At 45.4% G+C, this 12,694-nt stretch overlaps 1 protein-coding gene across 1 annotated transcript in view; it reads left to right on the forward strand.

The window, feature by feature from the left end:
* Nucleotides 1-12,694, forward strand: part of MKNK1 (MAPK interacting serine/threonine kinase 1) — a 33,226-nt gene that overhangs the window by 2,677 nt on the left and 17,855 nt on the right. Inside the window, exons 3-8 of the mRNA XM_075832544.1 lie at nt 7,463-7,560; nt 7,717-7,796; nt 9,304-9,377; nt 9,602-9,706; nt 10,116-10,171; nt 10,269-10,364. Coding sequence (XP_075688659.1) covers nt 7,463-7,560; nt 7,717-7,796; nt 9,304-9,377; nt 9,602-9,706; nt 10,116-10,171; nt 10,269-10,364 — 509 coding nt within the window. The remainder of the gene's footprint in view (nt 1-7,462; nt 7,561-7,716; nt 7,797-9,303; nt 9,378-9,601; nt 9,707-10,115; nt 10,172-10,268; nt 10,365-12,694) is intronic.

Below are 12,694 nucleotides of genomic sequence, written 5' to 3' on the forward strand. Positions count from 1 at the left end.
ATCCTGACTTACATCCTGTATTATACTCCAGAGCTGCACTCACTATTCTGCTGGTGGGGTCTCTGTGTACATACATTACTTATCCTGTACTGATCCTGAGTTATATCCTGTATTATACTCCAGAGCTGCACTCACTATTCTGCTGGTGGAGTCACTGTGTACATACATTACATTACTTATCCTGTACTGATCCCGAGTTACATCCTGTATTATACTCCAGAGCTGCACTCACTATTCTGCTGGTGGAGTCACTGTGTACATACATTACATTACTTATCCTGTACTGATCCGGAGTTACATCCTGTATTATACTCCAGAGCTGCATTCACTATTCTGCTGGTGGAGTCACTGTGTACATACATTACATTACTTATCCTGTACTGATCCTGAGTTACATCCTGTATTATACTCCAGAGCTGCATTCACTATTCTGCTGGTGGAGTCACTGTGTACATACATTACATTACTTATCCTGTTCTGATCCTGAGTTACATCCTGTATTATACTCCAGAGCTGCATTCACTATTCTGCTGGTGGAGTCACTGTGTACATACATTACATTACTTATCCTGTTCTGATCCTGAGTTACATCCTGTATTATACTCCAGAGCTGCACTCACTATTCTGCTGGTGGAGTCACTGTGTACATACATTACTTATCCTGTACTGATCCTAGTCACATCCTGTATTATACTCCAGAGCTGCACTCACTATTCTGCTGGTGGAGTCACTGTGTACATACATTACATTACTTATCCTGTACTGATCCTGAGTTATATCCTGTATTATACTCCAGAGCTGCACTCCCTATTCTGCTGGTGGAGTCACTGTGTACATTACATTACTTATCCTGTACTGATTCTGAGTTATATCCTGTATTATACTCCAGAGCTGGACTCACTATTCTGCTGGTGGAGTCACTGTGTACATACATTACATTACTTATCCTGTACTGATCCTGAGTTACATCCTGTATTATACTCCAGAGCTGCACTCACTATTCTGCTGGTGGAGTCACTGTGTACATACATTACTTATCCTGTACTGATCCGGAGTCACATCCTGTATTATACTCCAGAGCTGCACTCACTATTCTGCTGGTGGAGTCACTGTGTACATACATTACTTATCCTGTACTGATCCTGAGTTATATCCTGTATTATACTCCAGAGCTGCACTCCCTATTCTGCTGGTGGAGTCACTGTGTACATACATTACTTATCCTGTACTGATCCTGAGTTATATCCTGTATTATACTCCAGAGCTGCACTCACTATTCTGCTGGGGGAGTCACTGTGTACATACATTACTTATCCTGTACTGATCCTGAGTTATATCCTGTATTATACTCCAGAGCTGCACTCACTATTCTGCTGGTGGAGTCACTGTGTACATACATTACATTACTTATCCTGTACTGATCCCGAGTTACATCCTGTATTATACTCCAGAGCTGCACTCACTATTCTGCTGGTGGAGTCACTGTGTACATACATTACTTATCCTGTACTGATCCTGAGTTATATCCTGTATTATACTCCACAGCTGCACTCACTATTCTGCTGGTGGAGTCACTGTGTACATGCATTACATTACTTATCCTGTACTGATCCCGAGTTACATCCTGTATTATACTCCACAGCTGAACTCACTATTCTGCTGGTGGAGTCTCTGTGTACATACATTACATTACTTATCCTGTACTGATCCTGAGTTACATCCTGTATTATACTCCAGAGCTGCACTCACTATTCTGCTGGTGGAGTCACTGTGTACATACATTACTTATCCTGTACTGATCCTGAGTTATATCCTGTATTATACTCCACAGCTGCACTCACTATTCTGCTGGTGGAGTCACTGTGTACATGCATTACATTACTTATCCTGTACTGATCCCGAGTTACATCCTGTATTATACTCCACAGCTGAACTCACTATTCTGCTGGTGGAGTCTCTGTGTACATACATTACATTACTTATCCTGTACTGATCCTGAGTTACATCCTGTATTATACTCCAGAGCTGCACTCACTATTCTGCTGGTGGAGTCACTGTGTACATACATTACATTACTTATCCTGTTCTGATCCTGAGTTACATCCTGTATTATACTCCAGAGCTGCACTCACTATTCTGCTGGTGGAGTCACTGTGTACATACATTACATTACTTATCCTGTACTGATCCGGAGTTACATCCTGTATTATACTCCAGAGCTGCATTCACTATTCTTCTGGTGGAGTCACTGTGTACATACATTACATTACTTATCCTGTACTGATCCTGAGTTACATCCTGTATTATACTCCAGAGCTGCATTCACTATTCTGCTGGTGGAGTCACTGTGTACATACATTACATTACTTATCCTGTTCTCATCCTGAGTTACATCCTGTATTATACTCCAGAGCTGCACTCACTATTCTGCTGGTGGAGTCACTGTGTACATACATTACATTACTTATCCTGTACTGATCCGGAGTTACATCCTGTATTATACTCCAGAGCTGCATTCACTATTCTTCTGGTGGAGTCACTGTGTACATACATTACATTACTTATCCTGTACTGATCCGGAGTTACATCCTGTATTATACTCCAGAGCTGCACTCACTATTCTGCTGGTGAGTCACTGTGTACATACATTACATTACTTATCCTGTACTGATCCTGAGTTATATCCTGTATTATACTCCAGAGCTGCACTCACTATTCTGCTGGTGTAGTCACTGTGTACTTTCATTACATTACTTATCCTGTACTGATCCTGAGTTACATCCTGTATTATACTCCAGAGCTGCACTCACTATTCTGCTGGTGGAGTCACTGTGTACATACATTACTTATCCTGTACTGATCCCTAGTCACATCCTGTATATACTCCAGAGCTGCACTCACTATTCTGCTGGTGGAGTCACTGTGTACCTACATAACATTACTTATCCTGTACTGATCCTGAGTTACATCCTGTATTATACTCCAGAGCTGCACTCACTATTCTGCTGGTGGAGTCACTGTGTATATACATTACATATCCTGTACTGATCCTGAGTTACATCCTGTATTATACTCCAGAGCTGCACTCACTATTCTGCTGGTGGAGTCACTGTGTACATACATTACATTACTTATCCTGTACTGATCCTGAGTTATATCCTGTATTATACTCCAGAGCTGCACTCCCTATTCTGCTGGTGGAGTCACTGTGTACATTACATTACTTATCCTGTACTGATCCTGAGTTACATCCTGTATTATACTCCAGAGCTGCACTCACTATTCTGCTGGTGGAGTCACTGTGTACATACATTACTTATCCTGTACTGATTCTGAGTTATATCCTGTATTATACTCCAGAGCTGCACTCACTATTCTGCTGGTGGAGTCACTGTGTACATACATTACATTACTTATCCTGTACTGATCCTGAGATATATCATGTATTATACTCCAGAGCTGCACTCACTATTCTGCTGGTGGAGTCACTGTGTACATACATTACATTACTTATCCTGTACTGATCCTGAGTTACATCCTGTATTATACTCCAGAGCTGCACTCACTATTCTGCTGGTGGAGTCACTGTGTACATACATTACTTATCCTGTACTGATCCTGAGTTACATCCTGTATTATACTCCAGAGCTGCACTCACTATTCTGCTGGTGGAGTCACTGTGTACATACATTACATTACTTATCCTGTACTGATCCTGAGTTATATCCTGTATTATACTCCAGAGCTGCACTCCCTATTCTGCTGGTGGAGTCACTGTGTACATACATTACGTTACTTATCCTGTACTGATCCTGAGTTACATCCTGTATTATACTCCAGAGCTGCACTCACTATTCTGCTGGTGGAGTCACTGTGTACATACATTACTTATCCTGTACTGATCCTGAGTTACATCCTGTATTATACTCCAGAGCTGCACTCACTATTCTGCTGGTGGAGTCACTGTGTACATACATTACATTACTTATCCTGTACTGATCCTGAGTTATATCCTGTATTATACTCCAGAGCTGCACTCACTATTCTGCTGGTGGAGTCACTGTGTACGTACATTACATTACTTATCCTGTACTGATCCCTAGTCACATCCTGTATTATACTCCAGAGCTGCACTCACTATTCTGCTGGTGGAGTCACTGTGTACATACATTACATTACTTATCCTGTACTGATCCTGAGTTACATCCTGTATTATACTCCAGAGCTGCATTCACTATTCTGCTGGTGGAGTCACTGTGTACATACATTACATTACTTATCCTGTTCTGATCCTGAGTTACATCCTGTATTATACTCCAGAGCTGCACTCACTATTCTGCTGGTGGAGTCACTGTGTACATACATTACATTACTTATCCTGTTCTGATCCTGAGTTACATCCTGTATTATACTCCAGAGCTGCACTCACTATTCTGCTGGTGGAGTCACTGTGTACATACATTACATTACTTATCCTGTACTGATCCGGAGTTACATCCTGTATTATACTCCAGAGCTGCATTCACTATTCTGCTGGTGGAGTCACTGTGTACATACATTACATTACTTATCCTGTACTGATCCTGAGTTACATCCTGTATTATACTCCAGAGCTGCATTCACTATTCTGCTGGTGGAGTCACTGTGTACATACATTACATTACTTATCCTGTTCTGATCCTGAGTTACATCCTGTATTATACTCCAGAGCTGCATTCACTATTCTGCTGGTGGAGTCACTGTGTACATACATTACATTACTTATCCTGTACTGATCCGGAGTTACATCCTGTATTATACTCCAGAGCTGCACTCACTATTCTGCTGGTGGAGTCACTGTGTACATACATTACTTATCCTGTACTGATCCCTAGTCACATCCTGTATTATACTCCAGAGCTGCACTCACTATTCTGCTGGTGGAGTCACTGTGTACATACATTACTTATCCTGTACTGATCCTGAGTTATATCCTGTATTATACTCCAGAGCTGCACTCACTATTCTGCTGGGGGAGTCACTGTGTACATACATTACTTATCCTGTACTGATTCTGAGTTATATCCTGTATTATACTCCAGAGCTGGACTCACTATTCTGCTGGTGGAGTCACTGTGTACATACATTACATTACTTATCCTGTACTGATCCTGAGTTACATCCTGTATTATACTCCAGAGCTGCACTCACTATTCTGCTGGTGGAGTCACTGTGTACATACATTACTTATCCTGTACTGATCCGGAGTCACATCCTGTATTATACTCCAGAGCTGCACTCACTATTCTGCTGGTGGAGTCACTGTGTACATACATTACTTATCCTGTACTGATCCTGAGTTATATCCTGTATTATACTCCAGAGCTGCACTCCCTATTCTGCTGGTGGAGTCACTGTGTACATACATTACTTATCCTGTACTGATCCTGAGTTATATCCTGTATTATACTCCAGAGCTGCACTCACTATTCTGCTGGGGGAGTCACTGTGTACATACATTACTTATCCTGTACTGATCCTGAGTTATATCCTGTATTATACTCCAGAGCTGCACTCACTATTCTGCTGGTGGAGTCACTGTGTACATACATTACATTACTTATCCTGTACTGATCCTGAGTCACATCCTGTATTATACTCCAGAGCTGCACTCACTATTCTGCTGGTGAAGTCACTGTGTACATACATTATATTACTGATCCTGAGTTACATCCTGTATTATACTCCAGAGCTGTACTCACTATTCTGCTGGTGGAGTCACTGTGTACATACATTACTTATCCTGTACTGATCCTGCGTTACATCCTGTATTATACTCCAGAGCTGCACTCACTATTCTGCTGGTGGAGTCACTCTTAGGCCACCGTGCACTTGACCGTAGATTTCATCAGTGATTATGGACCCATTAATTTCTATGGCCACACAGTATAATGTCCCCATAGCTGCCTCCACAGAGTATAATGCCCCCATAGATGCCCCCACACAGTATAATACCCCCCATAGCTGCCTCCACACAGTATAATGTCCCCATAGCTGCCTCCACACAGTATAATGCCCCCATAGATGCCCCCACACAGTATAATGCCCCCATAGCTGCCCCCACACAGTATAATACCCCCCATAGCTGCCTCCACACAGTATAATGTCCCCATAGCTGCCTCCACACAGTATAATGTCCCCATAGCTGCCCCCACACAGTATAATGCCCCCATAGCTGCCCCCACACAGTATAATGTCCCATAGCTGCCCCCACACAGTATAATGTCCCCATAGCTGCCCCCACACAGTATAATGTCCCCATAGCTGCCTCCACACAGTATAATGTCCCCATAGCTGCCCCCACACAGTATAATGTCCCCATAGCTGCCTCCACACAGTATAATGTCCCCATAGCTGCCCCCACACAGTATAATGTCCCCATAGCTGCCCCCACACAGTATAATGTCCCCATAGCTGCCTCCACACAGTATAATGTCCCCATAGCTGCCTCCACACAGTATAATGTCCCCATAGCTGCCCCCACACAGTATAATGCCCCCATAGCTGCCTCCACACAGTATAATGTCCTCATAGCTTCCCCCATACAGTATAATGTCCCCATAGCTGCCTCCACACAGTATAATGCCCCCATAGCTGCCTCCACAGAGTATAATGCCCCCATAGCTGCCTCCACACAGTATAATGTCCCCATAGCTGCCTCCACACAGTATAATGTCCCCCATAGCTGCCCCCACACAGTATAATGTCCCCATAGCTGCCTCCACACAGTATAATGTCCCTATAGCTGCCTCCACACAGTATAATGTCCCCATAGCTGCCCCCACACAGTATAATGTCCCCATAGCTGCCCCCACACAGTATAATGTCCCCATAGCTGCCCCCACACAGTATAATGCCCCCATAGCTGCCCCCACACAGTATAATGTCCCATAGCTGCCTCCACACAGTATAATGCCCCCATAGCTGCCCCCACACAGTATAATGTCCCCATAGCTGCCCCCACACAGTATAATGCCCCCATAGCTGCCCCCACACAGTATAATGTCCCATAGCTGCCTCCACACAGTATAATGTCCCCATAGTGCCTGATAAAAATCATAAAAGAAACCCTCCCCTAACCCCATTCAGGAGTGGAGCAGATCCCTGTGGTCTGTTCGGCACGGTGACGTCGTTGCCTCGCCCCTGGCGATACAGAGTGGAGCGGGGACGTCACGGTTCTCTGCTCTACCATTGGCTTCATCTGTGTCTGTGTCCTGAAGATGCAGATAAAGTTTAAACTGGGAAGAAATTATTGATAAAACCAAAATGCGTGAGATGACGTAGATTTAATTGCTCTGAATATCGTGTTTTTTTCCCCATGATTTGCCCAGCTGCATCTCTTACCTGGGACGCTGCTACTTCTTGCTGCACTAATATGGGGGACTTCTCCCTGTAGTCTGATGACGTCCGCTGTGTTTTCTAGATCTGTATAGACTGACGGACGAGCTGCTTGGGGAGGGAGCCTACGCCAAGGTTCAAGGCTGCGTCAGTCTACTGAACGGGAAGGATTGCGCTGTCAAGGTGAAGAGCGGTTTCGTGAGCCCCGCCGGCCGTCTCCGAGGGTCACGTGGAAGAGATTCTAGCAGATAAATGGCTGCAGACCCAGCGTGTGGCCCCTGGGGGACGGCTGTGGAGAGTGCTGCAGCTTATAACGAGTCCATCCCCCTCTTTCCTCAGATTGTGGAGAAGAAGGCCGGGCACAGCCGCAGCCGCGTCTTCCGAGAAGTGGAAACTTTGTACCAGTGTCAAGGCAACAAGTAAGACCCTGTTCATATCTGTGCTAGAAACGTAAGAGCAGAAAAGCGGAGCCCGGTGCTGCGGCGGTGGCGGATTTGATCGCCTGGTGAATCTTATCTGTAATCTATGACACAGGGAGCGCCCGGTGCTGTGGCAGATCTGAACGCCTGGTGGATCTTACCTGTAATCTACGGCACAGGAGCGCCCGGTTTTGCGGCGGTGGCGGATCTGATCGCCTGATGGATCTTACCTGTAATCTATGACACAGGGAGCGCCCGGTGTTGTGGCAGATCTGAACGCCTGGTGGATCTTACCTGTAATCTATGACACAGGGAGCGCCCGGATTTGCGGCGGTGGCGGATCTGATCGCCTGATGGATCTTACCTGTAATCTATGACACAGGGAGCGCCCGGTGTTGTGGCGGATCTGATCGCCTGGTGGATCTTACCTGTAATCTATGACACAGGGAGCGCCCGGTGTTGTGGCAGATCTGAACGCCTGGTGGATCTTACCTGTAATCTATGACACAGGGAGCGCCCGGTGTTGTGGCAGATCTGAACGCCTGGTGGATCTTACCTGTAATCTATGACACAGGGAGCGCCCGGATTTGCGGCGGTGGCGGATCTGATCGCCTGATGGATCTTACCTGTAATCTATGACACAGGGAGCGCCCGGTGTTGTGGCGGATCTGATCGCCTGGTGGATCTTACCTGTAATCTATGACACAGGGAGCGCCCGGTGCTGTGGCAGATCTGAACGCCTGGTGGATCTTACCTGTAATCCTATGACACAGGGAGCGCCGGTGTTGTGGCAGATCTGAACGCCTGGTGGATCTTACCTGTAATCTATGACACAGGGAGCGCCCGGTGTTGTGGCAGATCTGAACGCCTGGTGGATCTTACCTGTAATCTACGGCACAGGAGCGCCCGGTTTTGCGGCGGTGGCGGATCTGATCGCCTGGTGGATCTTACCTGTAATCTACGGCACAAGAGCGCCCGGTGCGGTAGTGAGCGCCCTCGTACCTGCTGGTGACGGGAAGTAGCACTATAGGCTTAACTCTAATGAACAGAGATGATCAGGAACCTCTCCGCGACTCGCACATCATCGGCTCACAGTGCGATACTGAACGCCAATAAATGAAGCTCCGTGTCATGTCCGTTATCAGGACCGGCATCTCCATGGTAAGCGCAGGTTCACACCTCTGTCATGCTCCATCCATTATATACAGGGTCTCCGGAAAATTGGCAAGACGCAAAATGAGGTCGTCCAGTGTGTTTCTGGCCATGCGAGATCCCGGGATTCCCGTGTATAATGGATGGAGCAGGACCCTGTGCTAGACGCCGGTCCTGCAGGGAGACCTGCCCGATACTACACATGATATGGAGCTCCTGTCGTTGGGAGACTGCGGCTCCCTGCACCACAGTTCTGTATATTGTGACGCGAGGGAGGAGGATGGATCACTGTGTGCCGAGGCCGCTCCACCTGCGCAATTCCTTTACATTCTTTCGTTTCTTCCTTATTTTGCAGAAATATCCTGGAGCTCATCGAGTTCTGTGAAGATGACTCTCGTTTCTATCTGGTGTTTGAGAAGTTACGAGGTGGTATGTGACCCGTCTGTCAAACTTCTAGTCTTTGGGGGGGGGGGGGTCTTCACTCCTGGCTGTGCAGTGAGTGGGGGATGGGGGTATCCGCTCCATTGATTTTCTAGGACCTTCATTATTGTCCTCTGACAGGGCGGTCTCGGGATTACATAAGACTCGGGGGCTGGGGTGCTGTGTCCAGGGGAGGGGGTTCATTGTGTGAGATATTTGGGCTTTTCCTGCAGGTTCCATACTATCCCACATCCAGCGGAGGAAACACTTTGATGAGCGGGATGCCAGTACGGTGGTGCGTGACATCGCCTCTGCCCTGGATTTCCTCCACACAAAAGGTGGGCAGCATTGCTCTTCATGTGACCGGTATCATCATCATCCTCCTCCTCCTCAGTAAACGGCGTAGCGTCAGGTCACGAGTGCCGCGCAACAATAAAAGACGGGATTTCAGGTCACACAACTTTTTTGGCCGCGATTTGTGTGCGATTCGCATGGAATTCTGACTCATGTTTTTTTTATTATCATTCCGTTGCCTATTAAAGACCAATCGACCCAAAATCCCGAAAATTTGGATTTTTGCGACGGTCACAGTTGCGTGTGGTAATGCAGCCACATAGACGGCCGTGAGTCGTGACGGAGGAGTTGGGGTTAGCAGTCGGGGCCGCCTCCCAGTTTTGTAACGCTGCTGGGAGTGGTGGGTGGTCCGGAGCTCAGACGTCGCCCCCTCATTGCTCTCTTGTGTTTTAGGAATTGCCCATCGAGATCTAAAACCAGAGAACATTCTGTGTGAATGTGAAGATAAGGTAGCGTGTGGGGGAGGGGTTGACTGCGTGCTATTGGCTGCTGTTCTCCGTGCCCGCAGCCACTTCACACTTTTTTCATTTTCTTTTTTTTTTAAAGGTGTCACCTGTGAAAATCTGTGACTTTGATCTTGGGAGTGGCGTGAAGCTGAGCAGTGCGTGCGCGCCCATCACCACCCCGGAGCTCACCACTCCTGTAAGTCCCGGGGACCTCTGTACATGCGTGTCCGCTGAGGGTAGTGGTCCTTGGTGGTCCATGGATGGACCTATTGTATGTATGTGATGTAATGAGCTGCTGTGTAACCTACAAGGACCTGACATCTCACTCCAGGATATAGAAATACTTGCAGATCCCGCGCTGTTCCTGGGCCTTATTACATGGGCCAAAGATGGTTCATATGAAAGCTCCTTCCTAATTGTCCTGTGTAATAAGGATCAGCCGATCTGCTCTTATATGCAGCATTAGAAATCCTTGTTGCCGGGAGCACATCTCGTGTGGAATCGGAGACGCGGCGTCGACATGGTAATAACGTGTAGGGATGAGCGCTGGTCCCTGTATTATCCAATCATTACTCCGTGTATAAGGAGCAAATCGGGGCCGATCGACCATGTCTGGTTTACGTGGCCCACGCCGGGCCGTATTATAGGACCCTTCGAGACGTGACTGCAGTTGCATGACAAAATACTGTGACCTCACGACGTAAGGAACCGGAGTATCGTTCAGCAGGTTAAAATCCATCATCCTCCAAAACACCGCTTTAAAGGGGATTTCCCCATCTCGGACACTCCTGGCACATCCACAGCTCCGATAGATGCAGGTCCCGCACCGATCTCCAGATTGAGGCCCCCCATCCTACACTCCAGAGCTGGGGGTTTCTGAAATGATCTGAGCGCAGTTAGCTATGATGTTTACGGAACTTGGACACAAAGGAAACCGCATAGAACACGAGACACAATGTTATTAGAACTTCAATATAGCAAAATGTGCTCTCCGGAAAACCCAGCCACGTAACTCCGTGACCAGAGCCCAGCAACACCAGGGAGGATGGGGGGCGACCTCAGAGTACGTGTGGTACCCGCATTCATCGGATATTTATTTATACCCCTTTTAAGTGGTACACAAAGTCTAATACTGATATGATGAAGCTGATATGTGACTATAGGTCAGATACTGATATGATGAAGCTGATAAGTGATATATGTCTATAGGTCAGATACTGATATGATGAAGCTGAGAAGTGATATGTCTATAGGTCAGATACTGATATGATGAAGCTGATAAGTGATCTCTGTCTATAGGTCAGATACTGATATGATGAAGCTGATAAGTGATCTATGTCTATAGGTCAGATACTGATATGATTGAAGCTGATAAATGATATATGTCTATAGGTCAGATACTGATATGATGAAGCTGATAAGTGATATATGTCTATAGGTCAGATACTGATATGATGATGATAAGTGATATGTGTCTATAGGTCAGATACTGATATGATGAAGCTGATAAGTGATCTGTGTCTATAGTCAGATACTGATATGATGAAGCTGATAAGTGATATATGTCTATAGGTCAGATACTGATATGATGAAGCTGATAAGTGATATATGTCTATAGGTCATATACTGATATGATGGAGCTGATAAGTGATATGTGACTATAGGTCAGATACTGATATTGATGAAGCTGATAAGTGATATATGTCTATAGGTCAGATACTGATATGATGAAGCTGAGAAGTGATATGTCTATAGGTCAGATACTGATATGATGAAGCTGATAAGTGATCTCTGTCTATAGGTCAGATACTGATATGATGAAGCTGATAAGTGATCTATGTCTATAGGTCAGATACTGATATGATGAAGCTGATAAGTGATATATGTCTATAGGTCAGATACTGATATGATGAAGCTGATAAGTGATATATGTCTATAGGTCAGATACTGATATGATGATGATAAGTGATATGTGTCTATAGGTCAGATACTGATATGATGAAGATGATAAGTGATCTGTGTCTATAGGTCAGATACTGATATGATGAAGCTGATAAGTGATATATGTCTATAGGTCAGATACTGATATGATGAAGCTGATAAGTGATATATGTCTATAGGTCAGATACTGATATGATGAAGCTGAGAAGTGATATGTCTATAGGTCAGATACTGATATGATGAAGCTGATAAGTGATCTCTGTCTATAGGTCAGATACTGATATGATGAAGCTGATAAGTGATCTATGTCTATAGGTCAGATACTGATATGATGAAGCTGATAAGTGATATATGTCTATAGGTCAGATACTGATATGATGAAGCTGATAAGTGATATATGTCTATAGGTCAGATACTGATATGATGATGATAAGTGATATGTGTCTATAGGTCAGATACTGATATGATGAAGCTGATAAGTGATCTGTGTCTATAGGTCAGATACTGATATGATGAAGCTGATAAGTGATATATGTCTATAGGTCAGATACTGATATGATGAAGCTGATAAGTGATATATGTCTA

The sequence above is a fragment of the Rhinoderma darwinii genome, chromosome 7 (genome assembly GCF_050947455.1).
Source record: "Rhinoderma darwinii isolate aRhiDar2 chromosome 7, aRhiDar2.hap1, whole genome shotgun sequence".
Classification (NCBI taxonomy): domain Eukaryota; kingdom Metazoa; phylum Chordata; class Amphibia; order Anura; family Rhinodermatidae; genus Rhinoderma; species Rhinoderma darwinii.